This window comes from Calliphora vicina, chromosome 4 (assembly GCF_958450345.1).
Source record: "Calliphora vicina chromosome 4, idCalVici1.1, whole genome shotgun sequence".
In the NCBI taxonomy this organism is placed as follows: Eukaryota; Metazoa; Arthropoda; class Insecta; order Diptera; family Calliphoridae; genus Calliphora; species Calliphora vicina.
In genome coordinates, this window is record NC_088783.1 from 6,525,661 (window position 1) to 6,550,290 (window position 24,630).

The window sequence follows — 24,630 nt, forward strand, 5'->3', positions numbered from 1 at the left end:
TTCGACTAGTTTTGATGACCTAAAACTGATTAAGAAATTTCACACTTAAAAAATTATTCGAAAATGATTGCCATTAATGATTAAAAAGAGATTCGACTCAAAAATTATTAAAAAATGAGTGGAAACTGATCAGAAGTGGAGACCATAAAAGACTCATTTAGACGAGTCGCGAATAGGGTAACATTTTGTCCCGACAAAATGAGACCATATTCTAGCTTTTCAATCGAGCTGAAGTATCAAAAATGAAATGAATTTGATTAAAATTTTTCAAAAAATGCTAGCTGGGTGTGTGAAAACCAAAACAACACTCGTTTGTGTGATTAATTTGAGCCTAGAGAATACAAAAATACACGCTCTAGTTGTATTTCTCTATGAGAAAATCCACTAAGTCCTTTAAAAAGCTTTGTAATATAAGAAAACCTTTAAAGCAGTGGTCGGCACTCACATTCATCAGGATATTAAAACGATCTCCTATCGTGTTAACAACATGAATGCCAACTAAGTTCATAACAAATATCTAATAAGAAAGGCAAATCACAATTAATAGCTGGTCAAACTGCAATAGAGAATGAAGATAATATTACAAGTCATATTCCATGCTATCTTTATGCCGACCACTGCTGTAATCTGTAATTCTCTTATAACTCCTATTTACATTCTTTCCACAACTGTATAAGTAGTTCCTGCAAGTTTCATTTAAGCCGTTTAAAGTCTTTTTTAACTTCAGCTTAAAGACAATTAAATTTTAATCAAATGTCATTAAATCACGTGTAGAAATCGTGAGTTAATCATTTAATTTGTTGTCTTTCATTTTTTGTACTTACAAGTAAGTATTTTTGGTATTTTCTAATCAACTTATAGTGTAATTTCCATGTTTAAACAAATAGTAGATAATAATAACAACAAATAATAAATTAAAATATTACAATTAACAGTCAAGTCATTCATACGACAGGTATGTACATATGTATTTTAATATAGTATGTTTAACAAATAATCTTTAAAATTTAAACATCTTAAACATGCATCTCTAACAAACAAACTAGCTATTATTATTTATATTATAATATTTATTGGTTTATCTGCATATTTAATCTATCGTAACTATAATCGTTACAAAGTTAGTAGATATGTTTAAATGTTGTAATATTATTAAAATTGTTTATTATTACAATATTTTTTATTACATATTGTTATTGTAAAACAATATTTAAAACTACAATAGCTATGTAATCCCAATCATATTATGCAGTTATTTTTTTTTTATTTCATTTCATTTGTAATTTATAAATATTTTGTAATATTATAACTAACGATCATTAAAACGTTGCTCATCATAATGATGACGTTAAAAACTACAAATAAAAATAAATGAATAAATTATTTATAAAGAAAAAAGATTATTGACCGGCTTAAAGTAGTAAATAATATGACTGTCTCACAAATTGTATGACTGTCCCACTAATGATCTGTCATTATCTGGCTGATTGAATACGATCGAAACAACGAACGAACGAGCGATCGATCGATCGATGGAAATATAATTGAAGAAGAAACAATTTATAAAATTACCCACAAAATATTTGCAATTTTGCCGGCACAACAATATGTACATTCAAATACATACATAAAAATAAATACTTAAATACTTTTATAGACGTAATTAGAATTAGAAACAGTTATAGAACAATAAAACAACGCTACGGAAGATATTTACATTGGCGTTAGATGAATGATGGATGGTTGGATGCATCTCTTCTAGAATGTTTTGCAATTTATACATATTAAATAATTTAGTTGTTTGTTTTAAATACTCAAACAAAAAATTAAAAATAAAAACAAGAAACATGTTGGTAATATTAGTATAAGTTGCGGTTGCTTTGTACTGCAGACTGTAAATGTATAAATTCTTTATAAATGATCATACAGTAGTTGACAATACAATGGAAACTTTTCCAAATATTCAATTAACTAGCACAGACACAAACCACGTCTTTAACATTGATTATATTACAGTCAACATAGCACTGTTAATCACTTAATAGTCAACATAAATGAAGTTTTTTGAAAAAAACATGAGAGGATTTGTGACCATTTTGGAAACTATGTCAATGGTTCGCATATTACACTATACAGAAGTGTTGGTACAAGGGGCACTTGTTGGAACTGTAATGTTGGGATATCTTAAATAATCTTTAGATTTAAGATATTTAGATTTGAAAAATGTAATTTGTTTTAAAATTTTTTATATCTCGCATACTACACTATATAGAAGTGTTGGTCCAAGGGGTACTTGTTGCAGCTGTAATAGAGGGACATCTGAAATAATCTTGAGATTTGAAAAATTTAGATTTGAAAAATATTATTTTTTGAACATTTTCTGAAGAGGATTTGAGACCAATTTGGGAATTGGATGAATGGTTCGTATACTATATTATATAGAAATATTGGTCCAAGGGGTACTTGTTAGAACTGTAATAGTCGGATAACTGAAATATCTTGGAATTTGAGAAATTAAGATTTCATAATTATAAATTCTTCAAAAATGTTCTGTAAAGGATTGTGGCCATTTTGTGAATGGTTCGCATACTACGCTATATAGAAATGTTGGTCCAAGGGCTACTTGTTGGAACTGTAATAGTGGGATATCCGAAATAATCTTGGTATTTGAAAAATCTAATTTTTTGAAAAAATTTCTGGAGAGGAATTATGGCCATTTTGGGAACTGGGTTCGCATACTAAACTATATAGAAGTGTTGGTTCAAGAGGTACTTGTTGGAGCTGTAATAGTGGGATATCTGAAATAATCTTGGGATTTAAGAAATTTAGATTTGAAACTATAATATTGCTCGAGAGGACTAGTGACCATTTTGGGAACTGGGTGAATGGTTCGCATACTACACTATATAGAAGTGTTGGTCCAAGGGGTACTTGTTGGAACTTTAATAGTGGGATATCTGAAATAATCTTGGGATTTAAGAAATTTAGATTTGAAAAATTTTCTGCAGAGAATTTGTGGCTATTTTGGAAATTGGGTGATTGGTTCGCATACTACACTATATAGAAATGATAGTCCAAGATATTAAAAGACAACGGCTGCGGGTTCGATTCCCGCCAGAGACTCTGGCTGTATCTGCTGTATGAAAAAAAAAGCTTCGCAGTTTTATTTGTTTACAACTAGCACGACTACCGCAGCTAACGGTAGCTGCGGTAGTCGTGCTGAAAGGCAATTTTAGCGGTAAAGATAGCCAAACTTGATTATAACATTAAATTTACATTTTTGTAGATTTCAATAAACTTTATTGCCTATAGTGAACAAGAAATGTTTATTTTTATAATTTAAAGTTATTTAGAGAATGGTATTTTAGAGGGGTAACGGTAATCGAGCTAAAATGGCATTTTAGCGTTAACGGTAACGGTAGCCAACCTAAATAGATGGTTACAGTTTATATACCTTTGAAACTCTGTTTCTTTACAATTGCATCATAAGACGCAATTGCCAACGAAGCGTTCAATTGTGTTTTAGAAAATTATTTCATTTCAACAAAAACAATTTATTGTATAAAGATTGATATTTGGATAAAAATTACTAAAATTAAAATTAAAACAAAAACAAGTAGTAACTTCATAATAAGTACCTACTTAAACTGGTACCTTAAACGTAAGTATCTAGTTGTAATTTAAAAGTATTTATTACAAATCAATAATTGCTATTATTACAGCAACAATAAAGAACAACAAATTAAAAAGAAATAATTAAATTGAGTTTTAGTGTGGAATTAAATTTAAATACTATGAAGGAATATTTTGTGTATAAGGAAGGTTCTTAATTATGATTCGCAATACTGGTTTTGAGTTCCCAACTGGATTAAAACAGTATAGAAAAGGCGTTTAACATTTATCTCAAATAGTGTAAAGTCAATGTGTTTTGCCTGATATGAGTTTAAATACGCAAACACGTTACTTATGCACGTTTGACATTTAAACAAAAATAATCATAATTTCTTCTATTTAATGTAGAAAAAAAGCTTAATTTTTGCTATAATTTAAAGAAATTATGCATGTATTTGTTTATAATTTATTTAAGTTTCTTCTTTTTAATTCTACAACGACATAAAATAGTTTTTTTTACTTATATAAATGGTAAATAATAATAACAACAAATTATTGTACATTCTAAAACTTTGTATTGAAAAAAACTTATTTCGTAGAAGCTGCTTTAGATGTGGAAGGTTTTGGCGCAGTAGCTTTACTGGGTTTTGGAGTAGAAGTTGTGGGTTGTGTTTCAGGTTCAGGTTCAAATCTGTAACGAAAATAATAGAAAGAAAGAATGAAAATTCTGATATCAAGCAGCATAGGGAATTGCAGACATCGGCTAAACGAATTTCCGATCTATAAAGATTTATAACAGTGGTCAGCACTCATAGCCACCAGGGCCGAACACCCCTACACAATACAGATGTTCGCGACTCTGGTTAAAATTATCAAAATCATTCAAAATACAATCAAAATTCGTTTCATGCTACATTATAATACACTTACTAATGTGGCATGTTCTTTTTGTGCCGACCACTGATCTCTACCTTTGGTAGAAACCCTAGAAATTCCAGAATAAACCTGCGAGAGCATTATTGCACGGAGTAACATTCTTTAAATTTAGTTTGTACTTACCTCTCCTGTGGAGCTAAAAATAACAAACATACAACTCCATTGGCTATATGCAACACACCCGCTATTAAGCCATATATTCCAACCGATTTAATTTTCGCTAAATTGTCACTTTTACAATCTTCTATACCAAAAAAGGGAAACCAGCCGCAAATGCACAATAAACCAACAATAAAATTGTAAATAATAGACTGAAAATAGAAAAAAAAAAACTTAAATAAACTGGCGAATATTGTTCAGAGATTTGAACTTACCCCGGGATCTGCTCCTATATTACTCGCTTTAAACGCCATACCTATACCAATACAAACTAACATAATTATGTCTGGCACCAGACCTGTACTGATCAAAAGTAGATGATTGGAAAGCTCTTCATTGACATGCCAACCAGCTATACAGGGTGTGTCAGTTTGACCATTTATGATTAAAATGCAAAAAAGTTTAACGATCTAATAATAATTTTTTGGTAATAATTTTGGCTTGAAATTATAGACAATTGGTCAATTCACAAGGTCTCTTATCATGTCATATTGTCCAAATATTTCACAATGGTTTTATTGCTTATTATTTACTAAAATAATACTACTCTGTATGCTATGTTTACCTGCGCCGAATGCCTAAGAGTCGGTTAAGCCGAGCCGCCGAGTCGTGATATATTAGGACATTATGACAACATGACTGAAAAGAGACCTTGTGAATTGTCCAAATATTTATGTTATAAAACTCACGGTGGTGATGCTAAATAATGCTAAGCTTATAATCTTGGTAATTTGGTTTGATAGCTCGGGCAATGGCATATGTATGATATCTTTAAGATTTACTAACTACATTGAATTGAATATTTTGATTTTAATTTGATTAATAATTAAAATTGTTGATAAAATGTTGAATAACAGGATTGTCAGGTCGTTTTGAAAATATGTATGTTTAAAACAAGGTTGACTAACGATTCGAAACTTTTAAAAATATAAGGGAACGCTAATTTCGGTAACGGTAATTGCAGTTATTACGCAACACCACAGAGTTTTCAAAATATTTCCAATTCCTTGCAGGGTTAGCAGCAATTACTACATGATATTGAATAATAACAAGCAAATAATTAAGATTAATAATCTTTTAAAAAGAAAATAAATTTTTAGATTTTTTGCCCCCGTAAATGATCGCTGTAAAACTCAAGGTCATCCCGTCTCTTTCTAACGTTTTAGTTTCCCTTCAACTACAAGTATTATGTGTTAACAAAATAATAATGTAATATTTTATAATTTATCTTTTATGCAATTAAATTACATGCATGTACTACCCGTCGGCATGCTATTATTTAATTTGTTATTTTTTTATTTTAATAATTTCAACCCTATATGAGATTATTTCACTAACTGTATTTTATAATATTGTATTAGTTTTTTTTGTCTTCGTTTTTAGAGCTGTGTATAATTTAATCATGTGAATTGAAATGATTCAATAAATTATTATTATAAAAAAAAGAAAATAGTTATTTTGTATTTTAAATAAAATTAAAATGAATAAAAGTGTGACGAAAATATTTAACACTTTTTTAACATGAAATAAATTTGTTTTAAACTGATTAATTAAATAACAGAGCTGGGATGAACTCTATTAAATCTTCAATTCACATTTCATATAAAATATACATATGTATATTTTTAGTCAGATCGAACTGCTTTTCTAAATTACAAAGTTATTAATAATATAAGATTTTAAGGTTTTTTTATGTAAAATATCGGCTTTTCCACAGAAATATGAGTGATCACAAAACGAGTTCCTTTTGTCGAATTTTGAGGGTTTTTTTTTTGTACAATCACAGAAATTTTCCCATTATTTTAAATCTTTCACTATAATAGGAATTAGTTTGCAAATAAAACAAGAAAAACGCCATCCATGTATTTAATTGTTTTAGTTTTTTTTGTTTTAATTTGAAAATGTTCAGCATGCCATAAATTAGCAAATTGTAGTAATTGCTAATTTTAGTTAACACATCATACAATTTGAGCACTATAATGAAAACAATTACGAAAATCTGGATTATACTGACAATTAAACAGTGTCATCACAACACACTATTTCGTGTATAATAAATTTTATATAAAAATAATAAAAACAGCGATAATTTCACCAATTTCCCACAATTTAAATTTCCCATTATCAAATACAATGCAACTATTTCAAAATAAATAATTAACTTTTTATCAAAATTCAATTAATTATAAAATATCTACATATAGTTGTAGTAACAAAATTACGGTTACATTAAAGTTTTTTTTTTAATTTATTTAATTTTATATCCGATGCAGTTAAATTGTGTAATTTATATATTTGTTATATTGAATTATAATTTTAGGGGAAGTTTCTACAAACAATTTATTTACGCGCACTGTACAAATGATCTATCAGCGGATTCACTGGTATATTATAAAAGATAGTAAAATTAAACGTATTCAGCCCAATTATGAATAAAAAATTCCGCGGGAGTTTGTTCCCCGGGAATTTTTTCTCATTGAAATTGAATAGGAAAAATGAGAAATGGGAAAAAAACTGAATAGATTTTACTTAAAATGTATAATAGTAAAAAAAAATTGGTCTCATTAGCCAAAATATGGACAAAAAATAGTTTTTCTTGAAAATCGCAAAATTTAAATCGCAGGTACGGAAAAACTGTAACAGGTATTGACATAATTGTTTCATATTTTTATTCCCTATTATGATCTCAATAAATCCCAATGTGATGATCGAAAAATTCTGAAATTTGTTTAACAAAATTTTTAAAAATTTTAAAATGGAGATTCGAAACCTTTTCGTGGTTATACCTGCGAATAGGTTAACGGTATCCTACGAAGACAAAAACTCATACACAAGCAAATATGGATATATTTTAAATAAAAGTTAGCTTTTTTTTAATTTTTCTAGAAATATTTTATTTTTTTTCCTAAATTTCTTGTTCAAGTGGCTTGAGACATGTTAATGGTCTGGCGAATTTGTAATAACTTTACCATTTTTTTAACCAAATTTTGTCAATTATATCTCAACGATAATTACGTACACATTTCGATTCTTTTGCATTCAATTGCAAAAGTATTTATTTAGCAGCAAAATTTTTACAAAAACTGAAAAAAATAATACAGTTTTTGGGTCATTTTGACCCAAAGGAGATACAGGGTCAATCAAAAAAAAAATGTTTAATGTAATATTCATTAATAAAAATAAATTTACATATGTATTTCTAGAAAACAATACAGAAAGTTAACGAGTTTCACCTATTTATTCCATATAAATAGTAAAATTTAGCATATATCTGAACTTTGACCTCGATGCGCGTCCAGAAATCGTTGTCCGATTTAGCTAAAATTTTCAGCACTTAACTTTTAGGCCTAGTTTCACAATAATCCACCCGGCACTCTTCAAAATTTTAACAAACATTTTTTTCCATACAACTGATTGTCACTCTAATGTACATACATTAGGGTGGGTCGATTTTTTCACGAAAAATTGTATAGCAGAAACGCATTCTAGGAAAAATTCTAAGAAATTTTCAAAAAGAAACCATAAGTCTAAAATCAAATCCTATCTTGCGCATTTCGTCTTTTATCCAATGATATTTCAATATAATTTTTTTTTAGTTTTTTTATTGGATAAAGACGAAATGCGAAAGATAGGATTTGATTATAGACCTATGGTTTCTTGAGGAAACTTTCTTAGAATATCCGTAGATTGCGTTTCTGCTATACGATTTTTTACTTTTTGATCCTCTATACAAATCGACCCGGCCTAATATACATACAGTAGCCCAATAAAGTCTACATACAGGAATTCAAATTAAATTTCTTTCGTTGAAAGCTGTATGTGTAAGTTAAAAGTAATGAAATATATTTGTTAAAAAAATAAATTCACACTAAAAAAGATTAAAACAACATCACTTAAGTCGGGTTTAGCAACATTTCCTATCACGTCCAAAATTTCACCGTTATTAGAATTTTTGATTCTGAGTTACTAAAAAAAACTGCTTTAAATTAAAGTAACATAATAATTTTTCCTGTATGTAGACTTTCTTGGGCTACTGTACATATTTGTTTATGTTCTTGCAGCTTCCTTTTCATTTTTTTAATACCATATGTTGCACACAAATACTCACTGAAATATACCTATAAAAAAAAAATTCCAAAAACTATTTATATCGATCTTCGAAATAAAGTTAGGTCATGTAAAAATGCACAAACATTCAAGGGAGGTCGCTTCTATTTTCCCTTCTTCCAAGCAAATCTATTTTTAAAATTTAAATAAAACACACAAAATGTTGTGTGTCTTTGTTTTGAAAATGTTTAACATTTAGTTGTAATTCTGAAATTGAAAACAAAGGATCGCGTTTGAACAGGAAGTTATACATTAAAAATATTTTTAAAATAAAGTATTTAAAGTTAATATATAAAAATGGCTTCTTTTGGCGTTCGTGGCATGAGTCAAAATTTTGGCATTAAAATTTGTTGCTGCCGTGTTTGTACTTGTATAAATTTCGGTTTTGTTACTTCGCGTGCTGGTTTATTAAAGGTCTTGCAATTGGGTTTGGCCTCATTGTGCGAAGGTCTTTTGATTAATTATGGTGTTCCGGCGGCGGATACAATTGGTCAAGCTTTGACTAGTTTCCTAACTACAACAGCGTATTGTTTTACCACCACCGCCATTTTGATGATTTGTTATTGTTTTTCAGATAAATCGTATAGCCTGATACGACAGTCGTTATTTGTAAGTAAAACTATGGTTAGACTGTAAGATTTATAAAATTTTTTTATATAAAATATTGATTTTCGCAGAAATATAGCTGACCACAAATCAAGCTTCGTTAAAAATATGCTCTTTTTAAAAAATTTTTACTCGGAATAGTCTCGGTCTAATTTTCTCATTATCATTTTTTCGATTAAACGCTTATTTACAAAGTTATTAAGGATTTTAGATTTTTGAGTTTTTTGATATGAAAAAATCGAGTTTTGTTCAGAAATATTAGAGATCAGAGATCGGGATCCTTTTTTCGATTAAACGCTTGTTTAAAAAGTAATTAAGAATTTTTAAATTTCTGGGTTTTCATATGAAAAATCGATTTTTGGTCAGAAACATGAGTGATCACACATCGAGCTCCTTTTCTCGATTAAACGCTTATTTACAAAGTTATTAAGGATTTTATATTTTTTATGGTTTTCATATGAAAAATAAATTTTTGGTTAGAAATACGAGTGATCACAGATCGAGCTCCTTTTCTCGATTAAAAGGTTGTTTACAAAGTTATTATTAATTTTAGATTATTGAGTTTTTTCATATGAAAAATCGATTTTTTATTCGAAATATGAGTGATCACAGATTGAGCTCTTTTTTTTATTAAACGCTTATTTTGAAAGATATTAAAGATTTTAGATTTTGTATGGTTTTCATATGAAAAATCTATTTTTGATCAGAAATATGAGGGATCACAGATCGAGCTAAGTTATTAAGGATTTTATATTTTTATGAGTTTTTTCATATGAAAAATATTTTTTTTTATCTTAAATATGACAGATGCTTTTCTAAATTAAACGCTTATTTACAAAGTTATTAAGGATTTTAGATGTCTGTGTTTTTTTCAAATCGCTTTTTGGCCAGAAATATGAGTGATCACAGATCGATCTAATTTTCTCGATTAAACGCTTGTTTACAAAGTTATTAAAGATTTTAGAGATTTTTCATGAGTGATCACAGATCGAGTTCCTTTTCTCCATTAAACGCTTGTTTATTAAGGATTTTAGGTTTTTGATTTTTGGTCATGACCAAAAATGGATTAAAAGCTTATTCAGATTTTTCGAGTTTTCCATTGTTTCTCAGAAAAGACGGAAACCAAAAAAATCGCTTCAAATATCAAAAAGTAAGAATATAATTTAGCGGTGACTGCAATTTTAACCTTAAGAATAATATTGCAGATAAAAGTTGTTTGATTATTTTCAACTCAAAATTAGCACGTTGTTGTGCAACAAATTCTGCTAATCGCCCAAATAAAATTGAAGTTGAAGGCGGCAATTAACTAAAATTTATGTAATTGACTAAAATTTTTATTTTATCGTTTCCATTTTGAGCCAATGAACTGATTAATTCATACATCTATTCTTTGTTATTATAACAGTTTAATTCTCTTGTTCCAGGAAACCCTTTTCAATGGCGTCGCATGCAGCATGTATTTCAGTGCCTCCAGTTATATGGGTTTTGCCTGTGTGGTATGGCTACATCCGCAATTTTTAATTAAACCAGGCTTTTGGGCCTATCCAGCTATGACGGCGGCTTATGTAAGTTTTCAAAAGAAAGACAAAATAGCTAAAAATTTCAGATCCCGGCTGACTTTTGCATCGGCACACATAGAAAAAATCCTTTAGTTAAATGCCAGCGGGACAAAATTAGTAAGTAGGCAATAATACTGGAAAATTTACAACATTTCCATTACCACAACAAATGGATCTTTCGACAACAATAAAGCTTTTACAACATTTCCCTTCTGGATTTCAATACTATTGCCAAACTACTGATTTTATTCTGGTGACATTTAACAAAAAGTATCAGGAATTCAGGAGCCGTCTGACGGTTTTTAGTGCTGCAAAGTCAAAACAGAGCCAGTGGATTATTGTGTAATTCGTTTTGAAAAGAAAATCATTCGAATTTGTATGTTTTATAGTTCGAAAATTTGTTCTTTCTAATCGAATTACACAATTAGTCTCCTGAAATTTAGGAACAATGAAAAATTACTAATTATTTCTTTATTTTTAGTACATGGGCTATGCAGCGGGAATTTTACACGGCATTGATGCGTTTTTGGCTTTTAAACATTACAAAGGATTTCGCTAATATTTCTTAAAAAACAAAAACCACATCGTTTAACCATTTTAGTTATAAAAAAAGTAATAGTAACAAATCTGTAAATATTTATTTAAGTTGAGTAATAATAAAAAACATAATTTTTTAAGTATGTTAGTAAGAATAATAATATTAAGGCCATTTGAATTTAATAAAATGTAAATGTTAAGCAAAATACATATATGATCAACATATGTAAAGAAAACACTGCAACCAAAAAGAGTTTATTAGTAATATTATTTGGTAAATAGGAGTTTTAAAATTGCCGTAAATTATTAAAGGAGATTTTTAAAGAAATATTCTTAGAGATTTTTCCAGTTTCAGTTCATTTGTGAGTATTCAGTCAATTTTATTGTTGGCTTTAAATTTTCTAAAATATAAAACAATGTTATATTAAGGATTTTAAAAATTGATGTTTAAATTAGGCATTAACTTACTTTATATTTTTATAAGCCAAACTCGATTCATAGTCTGCTTTTAATAAAGCAATACGCACCCATCGAGGCCTCTCATGTATGGCCTTGTGTATGACAAATTTCAAACCCAATAGCAAATGCTCGAAGAGAACAAAAGATATATTGGGCATGGATGGAAATAGATTTATAAAGAAACCTCTATAGGAAACAAATTTATTAAAACAGAAATTAGTTTATTTAGTGAAAATGTTCTTTAAGGAATTGAGTAACTTACCTTACATTCGGCTGTAGATACAAAATACCACAATTACTTAATATGGCCATAACTGACAACAATTCAAAGGCGGATTGCCAGGCTCCAATGTTTTTGGTACGACGAGCAAAGGGACGCTTAAATATGTTGCAAAGCTAAAAAATAAATGAACAAACAAACATTTAATTAAATACAAAACAAAAAACGCAATCAACATTAAAAAAATACACTTTCAGATAGATTCAAAAAATTTTTGTTCAAAAAAAAAATTATAGGAAAAATTAGTTTGGGCCAAAAAAAATTTTTTTTTAAAAATTAAAGCAATTTGTTTTGTCCAAAAAAAATGTTGGTAAAAACAAATTTTTTGTTGAAAAATATTTTTTTGATGAAAAATTTTTTTTTTAAAATTCTGGTTAAAAATATATTTTTCGAGTTTGACCTACTGTCAGTCGTTGGAAAGAACTTTGAAATATCTATCATTAGATTTACTATTGCCTATGTTAATGAATTACTAATCCAGATATAGATAAAATATCGATGTAGTCGTGGCTTTTTGCATATATGTATCTCAGCCATTTGTTGACCGATTTTCCAGAATTTAAATAGCTACTGAACCAAGAGTATAGTGGCTACGCTGATGTAGAAAACATGTATGCAAGTTATTTGATATCAACAGACAGACGGTCATGACTATATCGTCTCCTTTATCCGTAACAAACCAGCATATATACTATATATATGTATATACTTTATGGGTTCGGAAATGCAAACGGAATTACAATAGGAATTACAAACGGAAAGACTTATGTACCCTTACCACTCACGGTGAATTTTCTTTCATAATTACCTTAAACAAATCAATATGCATGGCGAACAAATTATTAATTAAGGCCCCAAAAGCGGCAAAAGGTGCCACAGCCGCAAACAAAACAACATAACCGAATTGTATGCACATTTGTAAATAGTCCTCATACGTTGATTGATATTGATCTAAACCAGCCTCATAGAAACACTGTTCATAGCGGGCCACATCACTAACCAACGACCGCTTATCCTCATCAACTTCTTTGTGCAAGTACTTGAAATATTTTTGCCTAACAACAGCCAGCAAAGGTATGCCAATTTCCTGGACAATGCAAACCAACTTAAAAGAAAAACAAAACATTAATAATAATCCTTATAGAGCATAAAGACTGCATTCCCACCTGGAAAATCAACAACTGCATCATTAATTGATAATTCAATTGATTCAAATCTTGCAATATGAAAGCAATGTAAAACAAAGAAAAGAAATTATTAACAATTTCAAATATCATTAACTTATTAACACGATGACGATCGTATTGCGAACGAGTACGATGATTTTCGGTGTCCGTTAAAAATGTAGCCAATTTCTCATAGGCCCAGGAAAATATGGCAATCAATATGGATTGCACTATAACAGGACCATACAATAGCCAAGAATCTGGGCCAAAGTCGGCTAAAACTTCAGCCTCGATTTGAAATTGATACAAGGCAAAATAAGCCGAAGCTATAACACACAAGCCCACCACCGGATACGACACTAAATACATTTGTAAATAAGTATAACGCATGGGATACTGCATGGTCATTTTACTGGTTATAGGATCGGGTTTAGGTACACCTTTATAGTTGGTGCGTGGCTTATCCAAACTGCTCATTTCAATGGTACCCCAACGATACGAATAACCAGCACATTTGCGTTTCCATAATTCAAGAAAAATCTAGCAAAATAGCAAAACTTAAAGTAAGTATTCTTAATATAATCAATTACTCACTGTTGTCCATATCACATAAAAGCCACACACCAAAGAAATATTAAATTTCCAGATATATTGTAATATACCAAATAAAGTGGGAAATATTAAGGCTTTTGTATAGAATTGTGTAAAACCAAAATATAAGCCAATACTAGAACCAAAATAATTACGTATATCTTCAATGGGCATACTACGTCGGCGCCAATTGAAGCTAAATTTATCTAAATATTCCTAAGAAAATTAACAAAAATAATAATTATGATTTTTTTTTAATTTGTAAAACCCTTTTCAAACTTACTATATCATGCAGTGGAAACATATCCTCCACCACACCAGTCCTTATGTGCGACATCAGCTCTGGTTTAATAACATCTTTTATTAACACGGGTGCCTCACAAAAACGCACTATATCATCTTCGCTCATACCGGGCAGTAAATAATCGCTTACCGAGTGATAATTAAACTTTTGCATACTGCCCGTCGTTGTCTGTTTTGTTAGCTCCGCTTCATCGGCCAAGCGAAGCAGAGTATCCGTGGAGGCAGTTATATATAAATATTTTTCTGTCTTACTCACCACTTCCAAAGTGGTTTGTATGCCAAATTGTTGAATAATCTTTTCAACATCTCGACATTGTTGTAATTTAGCTTTTTCGCCAAATTTAAGCACAACATAAGTCTAAAATTGTTAACAAAAAACAGATTATATCATTTAAACTAATTATATCCAACAGCACTATACTTACCTTATCACATTCTTCCTCTGTGGTTGAGGATTTTTGTAAGGCTCTAATACTTCTTTGGCGTCGAAATAATTGATTTTGTATGATGCTTTGGGGTCGTGTTGATAGCAATCCGCCACCTTAAAATTTAAATTAAATAAATTATTAGATAATTACATATTTGCCTATTTATTTTAGAACAATATTTACCTTTATTACCTAGATTTGCAGCCATTATTTAATATAAGTTTATACTTTGTCTATATTTACTTTAAACACAATTGTCAAAGTATAAAATACTATTTTTTTGCTTCTTTTGTTAATATCACACTCTGACACACACACACGATGTCTCACTTCGATAAAAATTTCATTATTTTTTTGTTAATAATTCTTCTTTTGTTGGTCCATACGTTATAAGAACCAGAGTAAAGAAATTGTTGACGTCGACTTCTCGATAAATAAAAAAAATATAAATAATTAAAAACAAAATAGAACGAACAAATCAAAACAAAAACAGAAACCGGGTTGTTGTCATCAGCTGTTCGAAATGACGTAAGCCAGATGAGACTGCTTTGTATATTTTAGTACTTAAAAATAGTACGAAATACGGAATTTTTTACATAATCATTATTATTTGGATTTGAATGAAAGCATACCCCCTGGTTATATCTGATAAACTTCAAAATGGTTATCTAGATAAAAAATTATCAGGTATAGTCTCCATTTATTATTATTGCTTCGTTATGTTAAAATTGTTAGTGTTTTAGCTTAGACAAGTTTGTCTTGACTACAAATGTCATTTATTGTTTTATGAATATGTCAATTATTGTTATGATAAATAGTTGTCAAGTATAGACAGGCGGTTACCCCCTGTCTATACTTGACAAATATTTATCATAACAATAAATGACATTTGTTGTCAAGACAAAGTTGTCTTAGCAAAAGCACTAACAATTTTGTCATAACGAAGCAATAATACTAATAAATGGAGACTATACCTGATAATTTTTTATCTTGACAACCATTTTGACGTTTATCATGATAAAAATTTGTCAAGTATAGACAGGGGGTTATGGATAGGATAACAATTAAATGGCAAATAAATGTATTTATTATAATTTGTAAAGAAAATGTGCGAATAACTAGCGCACTGTCAAGCGCTAGTTATTGAAAATACAAACTACCGTTATTGAAGTTTTTGTTTATTTTGTGGTTTTTAATTTTTGTTATTTTTTCTTTACTTATTCTTTACTTTTTACATTCTCAAACAATATCATCTAGATGATATATGATATCGTTTGCGTATCACAAACGATAGTATTTACGGATTTTCGTTTACGCTATCATAATTTCCAATAAAAACGATTGCATAATCGCCATGCTGCAGATTTTATTCTGAATGCTATATAATACTAAAAATTATATTTTTTATCTGTTATCTATATATATAAAAGAGTAACGTTACTGACTGACTGACTGACTGACTGATTCATCATCGCACAGCCCAAACGGCTGAAGCTAGAATCACGAAAATTTAACTATGGGTTCCTCCCTCCCCAAAACGATCCGATAAGAAGGGATTTTTGGAAATTCGAACGTTTAGGGGGTAAAAAAGGGTAAAAACGGGTAAATTCGGTAACCTTATATCTTCAAAACTAATAAAGATACAAAAAAACTTAAAATAGCATGTTACTCCATTTAAAAAATAAGCTGACAGGTGTTTCGTACTTTTTGGAAATTCGAAACTTTTAGGGGAGAAAACGGGTAAAAACTGTATTTTGGTACTTTTTTTGCACCCTATGTATCTTTTAAACCAATAAACATAGAAACAAATTTAAAATCGTATTCTATAATTAACAAAAAATAAAAAATATAAGTTTGGTACTTTTTGGAAATTCGAACCTTTAAGGGATAAAAATTGTGTTAATTTTTGATACTTTTTCATAAAATATGTTTTTCTATAATTTGACATAGACATACGAATATTTTATTATGAGCTCCCACCACGTTACAGAAATTTATTTGAATGAAATTGTACCACCTCAATGGGTATAAAAAAGGTACCAAAAAGGGGATAAAATCGGGAAAATACATTATATTTGAAATTATTAAGCCAATTTTGATAATTTTTTTTAACGTTGGTTCCTGGATTCATACAAAAATTAACTAACAGGGTGTTATTTGGAACTCGAGTACCAAGGTGTATATTGGGCCAAATCCGGGTAAACAGTTTGGTACTTTTTTAAAACATATTTATTCTTGGGCACATTAATATTTTAATATTTTGACATGCCTGTAGCATAAACAATTTTGGCAAAATGGAATATTTTTAAATTTCAAACTTGAGGGGTGTTCAATTAAGAAAGGGGAAATTGGTACTTTTCTCCTAATGGTACTTTTTTAAAATTTTAAATTATTTCAGTTATCGACATTAAAGTTAGCTGATATGTATTTGAGTGAAGTTAGTGTTAGGAATAGAGGATAATATTGAGGTACCAAAATGTGTGAACTGTACTATAGGTACTTTTTTGTTCATCTAATGGTACTTTTTTGAAATTTCTATAATAATGGACTTAGAAACAGGAAATTAAACATATATGGTCCTAAGTGAGTGAGAATTCTAGGGGGAGACTTTTTGGTACTTTTTCTTTATTGGAATGGTACTTTTTGTAATTTCTTCACCAATGAACCTAGAAACATGAAATAAAGCTTATATATAAACCGAGTGAGTGGGAAACCACAAGTGTGGGTTTTTTGGTACTTTTTCTATATTCTAATGGTACTTTTTTGAATTTTCTATAACTATGGACTTAGAAACATGAAATTAAGCATATATGGTCATAAGTGAGTGAGAATTCTAGGGGGAGACTTTTTGGTACTTTTTCTTTATTCTAATGGTACTTTTTGAATTTTCTATAACTATGGACTTAGAAACATGAAATTAAGTATATATGGTCCTAAGTAAGTGATAATTCTAGGGGGAGACTTTTTGGTACTTTTTCTTTATTCGATTGGTACTTTTTGTAATTTCTTCACCAATGAACCTAGAAACATGAAATAAAGCTTATATGGAACCGAGTGAGTGGGAAACCACAAGTGTGGGCTTTTTGGTCCTTTTTCTATATTCTAATGGTACTTTTTTGAATTTTTTTTAACAATGGACTTAGAGACATGAAATTAAGCATATATGGTCCTAAGTGAGTGAGAATTCTAGGGGGAGACTTTTTGGTACTTTTTTTTTATTCGAATGGTACTTTTTGTAATTCCTTCACCAATGAACCTAAAAACATGAAATTAAGACCGGAGTGAGTGGGAATCTACAAGTGACTGCTTTTTGGTACTTTTTCTATATTAGAATGGTACTTTTTGAATTTTCTGTAATAATGGACATAGAAATATGAAGTTAAGCATATATGGTCCTAAGTGAGTGAGAATTCTAGGGGGAGACTTTTTGGTACTTTTTGTTTATTCTAATAGTACTTTTTTGAATTTTCTATAACAATGAACTTAGAAACATGAAATTAATCATATATGGTCCTAAGTAAGTGAGAATTCTATGGGGAGACTTTGTGGTACTTTTTCTTTATTCGATTGGTACTTTTTGTAATTTCTTCACCAATGAACCTAGAAACATGAAATAAAGCTTATATGGACCCGAGTGAGTGAGAAACCACAAGTGGGTGCTTTTTGGTACTTTTTCTATATTCTAATGGTACTTTTTGAATTTTCTATAATTAATGGACCTAGAAATATGAAATTAAGCGTATATGGTCCTAAGTGATTGAAAATTCAAGCGGATACTTATTCTTTATTCAAATGGTACTTTTTGTAATTTCTTCACCAATCAACCTAGAAACATTAAATAAAGGTTATACGGACCCGAGTGGGTGAGCAACTACAAGTGGGTGCTTTTTGGTACTTTTTCTATATTCTAATGGTACTTTTTGAATTTTCTATAACATAATGGACCTAGCAATATGAAATTAAGCGTATATGGTCCTAAGTGATTGAAAATTCAAGCGGATACCTCATGGTACCTTTTGTTTATTCTAATGGTACTTTTTTTTAATTTTCTATAGCAATGGACTTAAAAACATGAAATTAAGCATACATGGTCCTAAGTGAGTTAGAATTCTAGGGGAGACTTTTTGGTACTTTTTCTTTATTCGAATGGTACTTTTTGTAATTTCTACACCAATGAACCAAAAGCCATGAAATTAAGCTTATATGGACCCGAGTGGGAAACCACAAGTGGGGGATTTTTGGTACTTTTTATATATTCTAATGGTACTTTTTTGAATTTCCTATAATAATGGACCTAGAGTTTCCAAAAAATCGAAGAATTTCAAAACCGCGGTTTCGGTTTTAAAAAATTAAAAACCGATCGGTTTCGGTTTTGTGATCATTTATTAAATCTTAAGTATTATAGAAACAAAATTAGTTGATAATATAGGAAATGATATACAAATCTAAAATTCAAACTTGACGGGTTATGGTTTAGTGAATGCGAATTTAAAAGTGATAATCAATGGTACTATTTCCTTATTGCAATGGTACTTTTTGAATATTTTATAATAATAAACCTAAAAATTTAAAATTAGGAACACATTTTGCATTTTCTATAATAATGGACCCAGAAATATGAAATTAGACATTTACAATTAGATTCACAAAGTGAGACTTGATATTACTATTTCTTTCTTCTAATTGGGGTGGCGAAGCGCACCGGGTCAGCTAGTACTACATATTTTGCTAAAATAACACAAAAACCTGGAAAGGAAAAATAACATATCATATATATTTTCATATCATTCATGCAAATATTGCATACAGATCATATCACTATAAAATTGAAGAAAACGTTCACGTGTTTATTACCTACCCACAGTTTAGATCAAATAATGTTTTAAATAATTTATTTTAGTTTAAATTATTTTTCAATTTTAAATTTTTGTTGAAATGTTTGTGGTTCATTGATTTATTTTATTGGAAGGAAAATATTTGAGAACTATATTATGACAATATCGTTTTCAATAATAAATATAAGTCGTAAATATAAAATATTCGAAACCGATTGGTTCTACAAACCGAAAAAACAGGTTAACCGTTTTGAATAATTACCGAAAAATTAAAATGTAATTGCTTTGCTGTATGCACTTCATAAAATAATTACAAAAAGCAAAATAGAACAAATCAAAATCCCAGTAACAGTTTATATTTCCGTAACTATTTTTTTGTTTGATTTATACCTTTACTAAACACGTTGTAGACGCCACATAACCATCGGCCACACGCTTGGCGCCATTTGCTATCCACTGTACATGTTGACATTTCACTACCAAAACAAAACCATGTGGCAACACTCTGCTGTGTGTGTGTGTCAAACGTGTTTTTTTACACATTTTCCTCGTCTGTTGTGGTTGTGTTTCTCTTCATAATTTGTTCATCTCTGTGATGCAATTGATTTTTATTATTTATTTAACGAATTAAATTTCAATAGTGAAAACTGGATATAATAATTTTCATTTAAAACATGAAAATTAAACTATAATCCTCATAGAATAACAATAAAGAAGATAATGCAAGCCAAAAAAAACTCAACCGGAAAAAGGTCACAGACAAAAATCAACGTTTAGTGAAAACAAAAACAACAAATTTATAAATAAAAGATTATATAGATAAAATAATTTTGTGTATAAATCAAAGCAGTGGCGCTACTTGTAGGCGAGAAAAGTGAAGTGAAAAGAAAAAATACAAAATAATAAGAAAATCATACGAGTTCATTAAACGGTTGATCTCTAGAGCAGCCCCATATCCAAACTAACCTAAAAATAAGTGGAAATTTGTGTCTTTTTGAGAAAAAAATGTAGGAATTGGTGATAAGAAGCTGACAAATTATAATCAAATTACTGAATAAGTACAGTTCTTAAAGGCATTTTCGGGGACAGATTTAATAATCTGAGAACATGTTGGGTGGCTTAGTACCGATGAGATGGTCCGATTTGCGTATTTTTCCCGCACGTATGTCCACCACACAAAAGGTAAGCAAAATAAGAAATTTCAAATGAGGTTTTTATTTAAATAAAATTGTTTCCATAAATTAGGTGGTCATAATGTCAATTGCGGCTGGTGTGGCGCTTTTGGGAGTTATGTCTCGTTACTTGCGTCGTAGAAAGCCACCACGTCCTCCACGACGTGCTCGCAAATATACCGGGAGACGTACCCGCAACAGCATGCGTAGTCCCAATGATATGATTTCTATAGCAGGCTCTAAAGCTTCTGCCCGATCTGGCAGCCCCGTGGGTTCCACCATTGCATATTCCCAGTCTGATCGTATGTCGATGGCCAGTGGTTCTATAGGTGCTGGTGCTCTTGTTTCATCTTCTAATCAAGGCCAACCCGGTATAATAACAACACAACTGACAGCCCAACAATTGGGTGTCATGGGCATGGAAGCCTTAGATACCGTTATAAATTTCTGGGAAGATGCCTTAGCAGCCCACTATTCACCAGGCGGTGTACCCGCCATTCTCACAACCGCCGAGGAATCGGAGTTTTGTAGGGAAATCCAGAATCTACTGGATATGGCCTACACTTTGCAGGAACAAAGTGAATTACTGTTTCTGGATCAGCGTTCGGTATTGTTTCGCGACGAACCGTCCATAGAAGAGGCCGAAGAGGATAATTGGCGTGCTCTAGAAGATGTGGCCGACGACGATAGGCATTCACAACGTTCTAACAGTATGAGTCGTACTGGCTCTGATCCCAATTTCGATTCAGCCGAAAGTTTTGCTTCCGCCTTAGATCAAGTGGCAGATTTGAGGGAATTTGATAGTTTTGCCGATACCGAATATGAAGAGTTCCCATTGTATCAGGCGGCTTTAAAACAACACGAAGAATCACCCATACCATGTCGCACTATACGCTGTGAGCTGGTGCATTGTTCCAACGAAACGGAATATTTGGCTAAATTGCATTGTGTGCGTTTGGCATTTCAATATTTGTTTAAGGTAAGGACGAACAAATTTACTATTGATTAAATTAATTAATTTATATATATTTTTCTAATGTATGCTTTAATTTTAGGATCCAGCTATTGGCCAATGGGTCATTGATACCGGGCGTCAAATCCTTACTGATTTACTGTGTTTGGGTGATAAAGACACCAAAGAGTTTTTGGTGGGTTATGAGGATTTCATTAATTATTTGCAAGAACCCTCTAATTGGAATGAAATACAAAAAGAATTGGAGCAGCGCAATGTTAAAGCCATGACATTCTATGACATCTGTCTGGATTTCATAATATTGGATTCATTTAGAGATTTAGATGCACCACCGGGAAGTGTTATAGCAGTGGTACAAAATCGATTTTTATCCAATGGTTTTAAAGAAACAGTAAGTTTGTTTTGACATCATACATTATGTATTGTACATTACATTTGTATTTCATGTATTTTCTTTTAGGCTCTAACCACAGCTGTATGGTCAGTTTTGAAGGCTAAAAAACGTATGCTTAAGTTTCCCGATGGTTTTATGTCACATTTTTATGTAATTTCCGAACAATTGTCCCCTTTAATGGCTTGGGGTTTCTTTGGACCCGATGAAAACTTGAAAGACATTTGCCACTATTTTAGAGATCAAATGTTGGGCTTCTTGGCCGACATTTTCAGTTTCCAAAAGAGTCATTATACAACATTGGAGGAATTCTCGCAAGATATATTAGATCATATGAAAACTAGAGTAAATAATATAAGTGTTAAATTTAGCCAATAGATAAACAAAAATTAGAGCAAGCAAGCAAACTTCCTTATTTTTTTTGTTTTATAATTTTAACAACATATTTGAAAAACTATTGCCAAGAGAAATATTCCATTTGTTTTTGAAAAACAAAAAAAAATCTTACAACATTTATGTTTAATCCGCGTGTTCATTAGCTAAGAGTGGCAGAGATTTCACTAATTGGTACTATTATTCGTTTACATGCCTATGTATAATTTTGTAGTTAATTTTTTATTTTTAAAAATTGTCTGCATTTAAATGTTTAGTTCTTGTTTCATTATAAGGTGCCCTTATATACAATTAAATAATTAATATATTACTAATAAATAGCTTTACATAAACAGAAAACACAAATTTATAAATATAGTTTTCCTATTTTTTTTTCTTTTACTAATTAGTTTCCTTACTTTTATTAATATTTTTGATAATATTGTTGACTAATGTTGGATATTGAAAAATGTAAAATATTTTATATTAAATGCTTGAATTTTGAACATTTAATAAACATAATATTACTTTGATATTGTTAATTTTTTAACTGCAAACATTAAACTCGTTTAACTAGTACAAATAAGTTGGCAATTGTTATTTTTTATTATTATTAATTTTAATACGTCATAATTATATAGAATTTGACCAGTACTTCTTTTTTAGTATTAAGATTTATAACTATTAGAAAATTAAAGTTTTTTTAATTAAAATTATTGATTTTTTTTTCCAAATTGTAATTGATTTGGTTTTTAAACAAGAACTTTAGAAAAATACTAAGTAGAATCTTTATAGACTATCTATCTTTAAAAAAATATATTAAAATTATCTGCAATTATAATTAAAATATTTTGTAAATAAAGTATACTTTAAAGCAAAGAAGAAAAGGAATTACACAAAGTTATCAATAATAATAAATTCTATAGAAATGTGTTGGTTTTTGTTTGAAATGTTTTATGGCACAATGAATTAATGCTGAAATGAAGTCAGACTTACCTTACCGATGAAATGATTTGAAGACTGTCAGGGAAAATAGTTTGCAGTAGTAATTTTCAAGAATTAGAACACTCACACTTTATGCAAAACAGACATATTTTATATTTATTTTTAAAATTTTATTTCCCATTAACTTGCCACACGAATTTCCCGCGAATTTCTAACAAAATTCAACAAGTCTTGTGGCCTGAACAACAACAAGTGGAAGAAAATTTTCATAAAGAGAATGTCGCTTAGAAAATCGGTTGCCCACTTGTTGCATTCATTAATTGTACAATAATTTCATAGCTATCAATTAATAACTCTATTATCTTTAAGAAATTCATAAAATAAAGTTTAATATGCACTAATTTGTTTATTTTATTAATTGTTTACGAACCATTTTTACGAAATTAAAACAACCGGCGAATACAAACTGTAAACAGAGAGTAGAAGAGAGCTCTAATAAGAAAAAGAACAAGCACAATAGACAAGTGCTGCCAAATTGTAATAATAAATTTGTTAAACGGAAATCAGAAGATGTGAATGCTAAAATAAATCTGGTTTCTTTTTAGTGAAGTCACAAACGAAAGGTATGAAAAAGACTGGGCAGCACTTGTTATATTTGAATTTGTGTGCTACCAATTTATAAATTGCTATGTGCTACGCGGCTTTGCTAAGTACAGCTTTTCACCAAATCATATTTCCGTGTAATAAATGTAATACAAATTGGTAGTACTTTAACCTTCGCTTTAACAAAGGTTTTTTATGTTCATGGTTTACCAATACCCACCCGGGTGACACTAAACTTCTATAAATATATGCCACGAACGAAATTTTAAAAAAGTGAAAAAACCTTATAAAAAGTTTAAAATGTTTCTATTAAATTCTATAGAACTCTAAAATTTGTTCAGTGAATACAAATTTCATTTAAATCGAAACAAAATTAAAAAAATATTAATCCAATAAAAACGATGTGGTCACCCGAATGTGGTAAAGCGAAGGTTAATTTAAAATTTTTAAATAATTGCATCAAACAAGGAACATTTTCGTTTAGCAAATACACATAAAATTGTAAGTAAAAAATTTACTACTACATCTTGAATAAAACAAACGTTTATTAATATTATGAAATATTATGGCTTTGACTTGGGGGATCTTGTAAGCAA

General features: G+C 29.8%; 3 protein-coding genes across 4 annotated transcripts; 2 read left to right on the forward strand and 1 right to left on the reverse strand.

Annotated features, from left to right (window-relative positions):
* Nucleotides 1–9,111: 9,111 nt before the first annotated feature.
* Nucleotides 9,112–11,603, forward strand: sing (MARVEL domain-containing protein sing). Its single transcript, XM_065508389.1, has 3 exons — nucleotides 9,112–9,423; nucleotides 10,845–10,985; nucleotides 11,461–11,603. Exons 1-3 carry the CDS (start codon nucleotides 9,112–9,114, stop codon nucleotides 11,536–11,538), a joined length of 531 nt encoding a protein of 176 aa, XP_065364461.1. The 3' UTR covers nucleotides 11,539–11,603.
* On the reverse strand, nucleotides 11,567–15,068 carry Axs (Abnormal X segregation). Of its 2 annotated transcripts, none has more exons than XM_065508387.1 (9): nucleotides 14,927–15,068; nucleotides 14,741–14,856; nucleotides 14,296–14,673; nucleotides 14,016–14,228; nucleotides 13,422–13,961; nucleotides 13,064–13,360; nucleotides 12,238–12,371; nucleotides 11,985–12,161; nucleotides 11,567–11,917 (listed from the first exon to the last, which is right to left on the reverse strand). In XM_065508387.1, the coding sequence occupies exons 1-9, from the start codon at nucleotides 14,949–14,951 to the stop codon at nucleotides 11,887–11,889; spliced, it is 1,911 nt and encodes a 636-aa protein (XP_065364459.1). In that variant the 5' UTR covers nucleotides 14,952–15,068; the 3' UTR covers nucleotides 11,567–11,886. The 2 variants fall into 2 exon arrangements, with proteins under 2 accessions (XP_065364459.1, XP_065364460.1); XM_065508388.1 differs by having other exon boundaries at nucleotides 14,936–15,036.
* A 5,133-nt stretch (nucleotides 15,069–20,201) lies between these two features.
* On the forward strand, nucleotides 20,202–23,373 carry Miga (mitoguardin). Its single transcript, XM_065508906.1, has 4 exons — nucleotides 20,202–20,760; nucleotides 20,824–21,729; nucleotides 21,806–22,114; nucleotides 22,184–23,373. The coding sequence occupies exons 1-4, from the start codon at nucleotides 20,686–20,688 to the stop codon at nucleotides 22,490–22,492; spliced, it is 1,599 nt and encodes a 532-aa protein (XP_065364978.1). The 5' UTR covers nucleotides 20,202–20,685; the 3' UTR covers nucleotides 22,493–23,373.
* The last annotated feature ends 1,257 nt before the right edge of the window (nucleotides 23,374–24,630 follow it).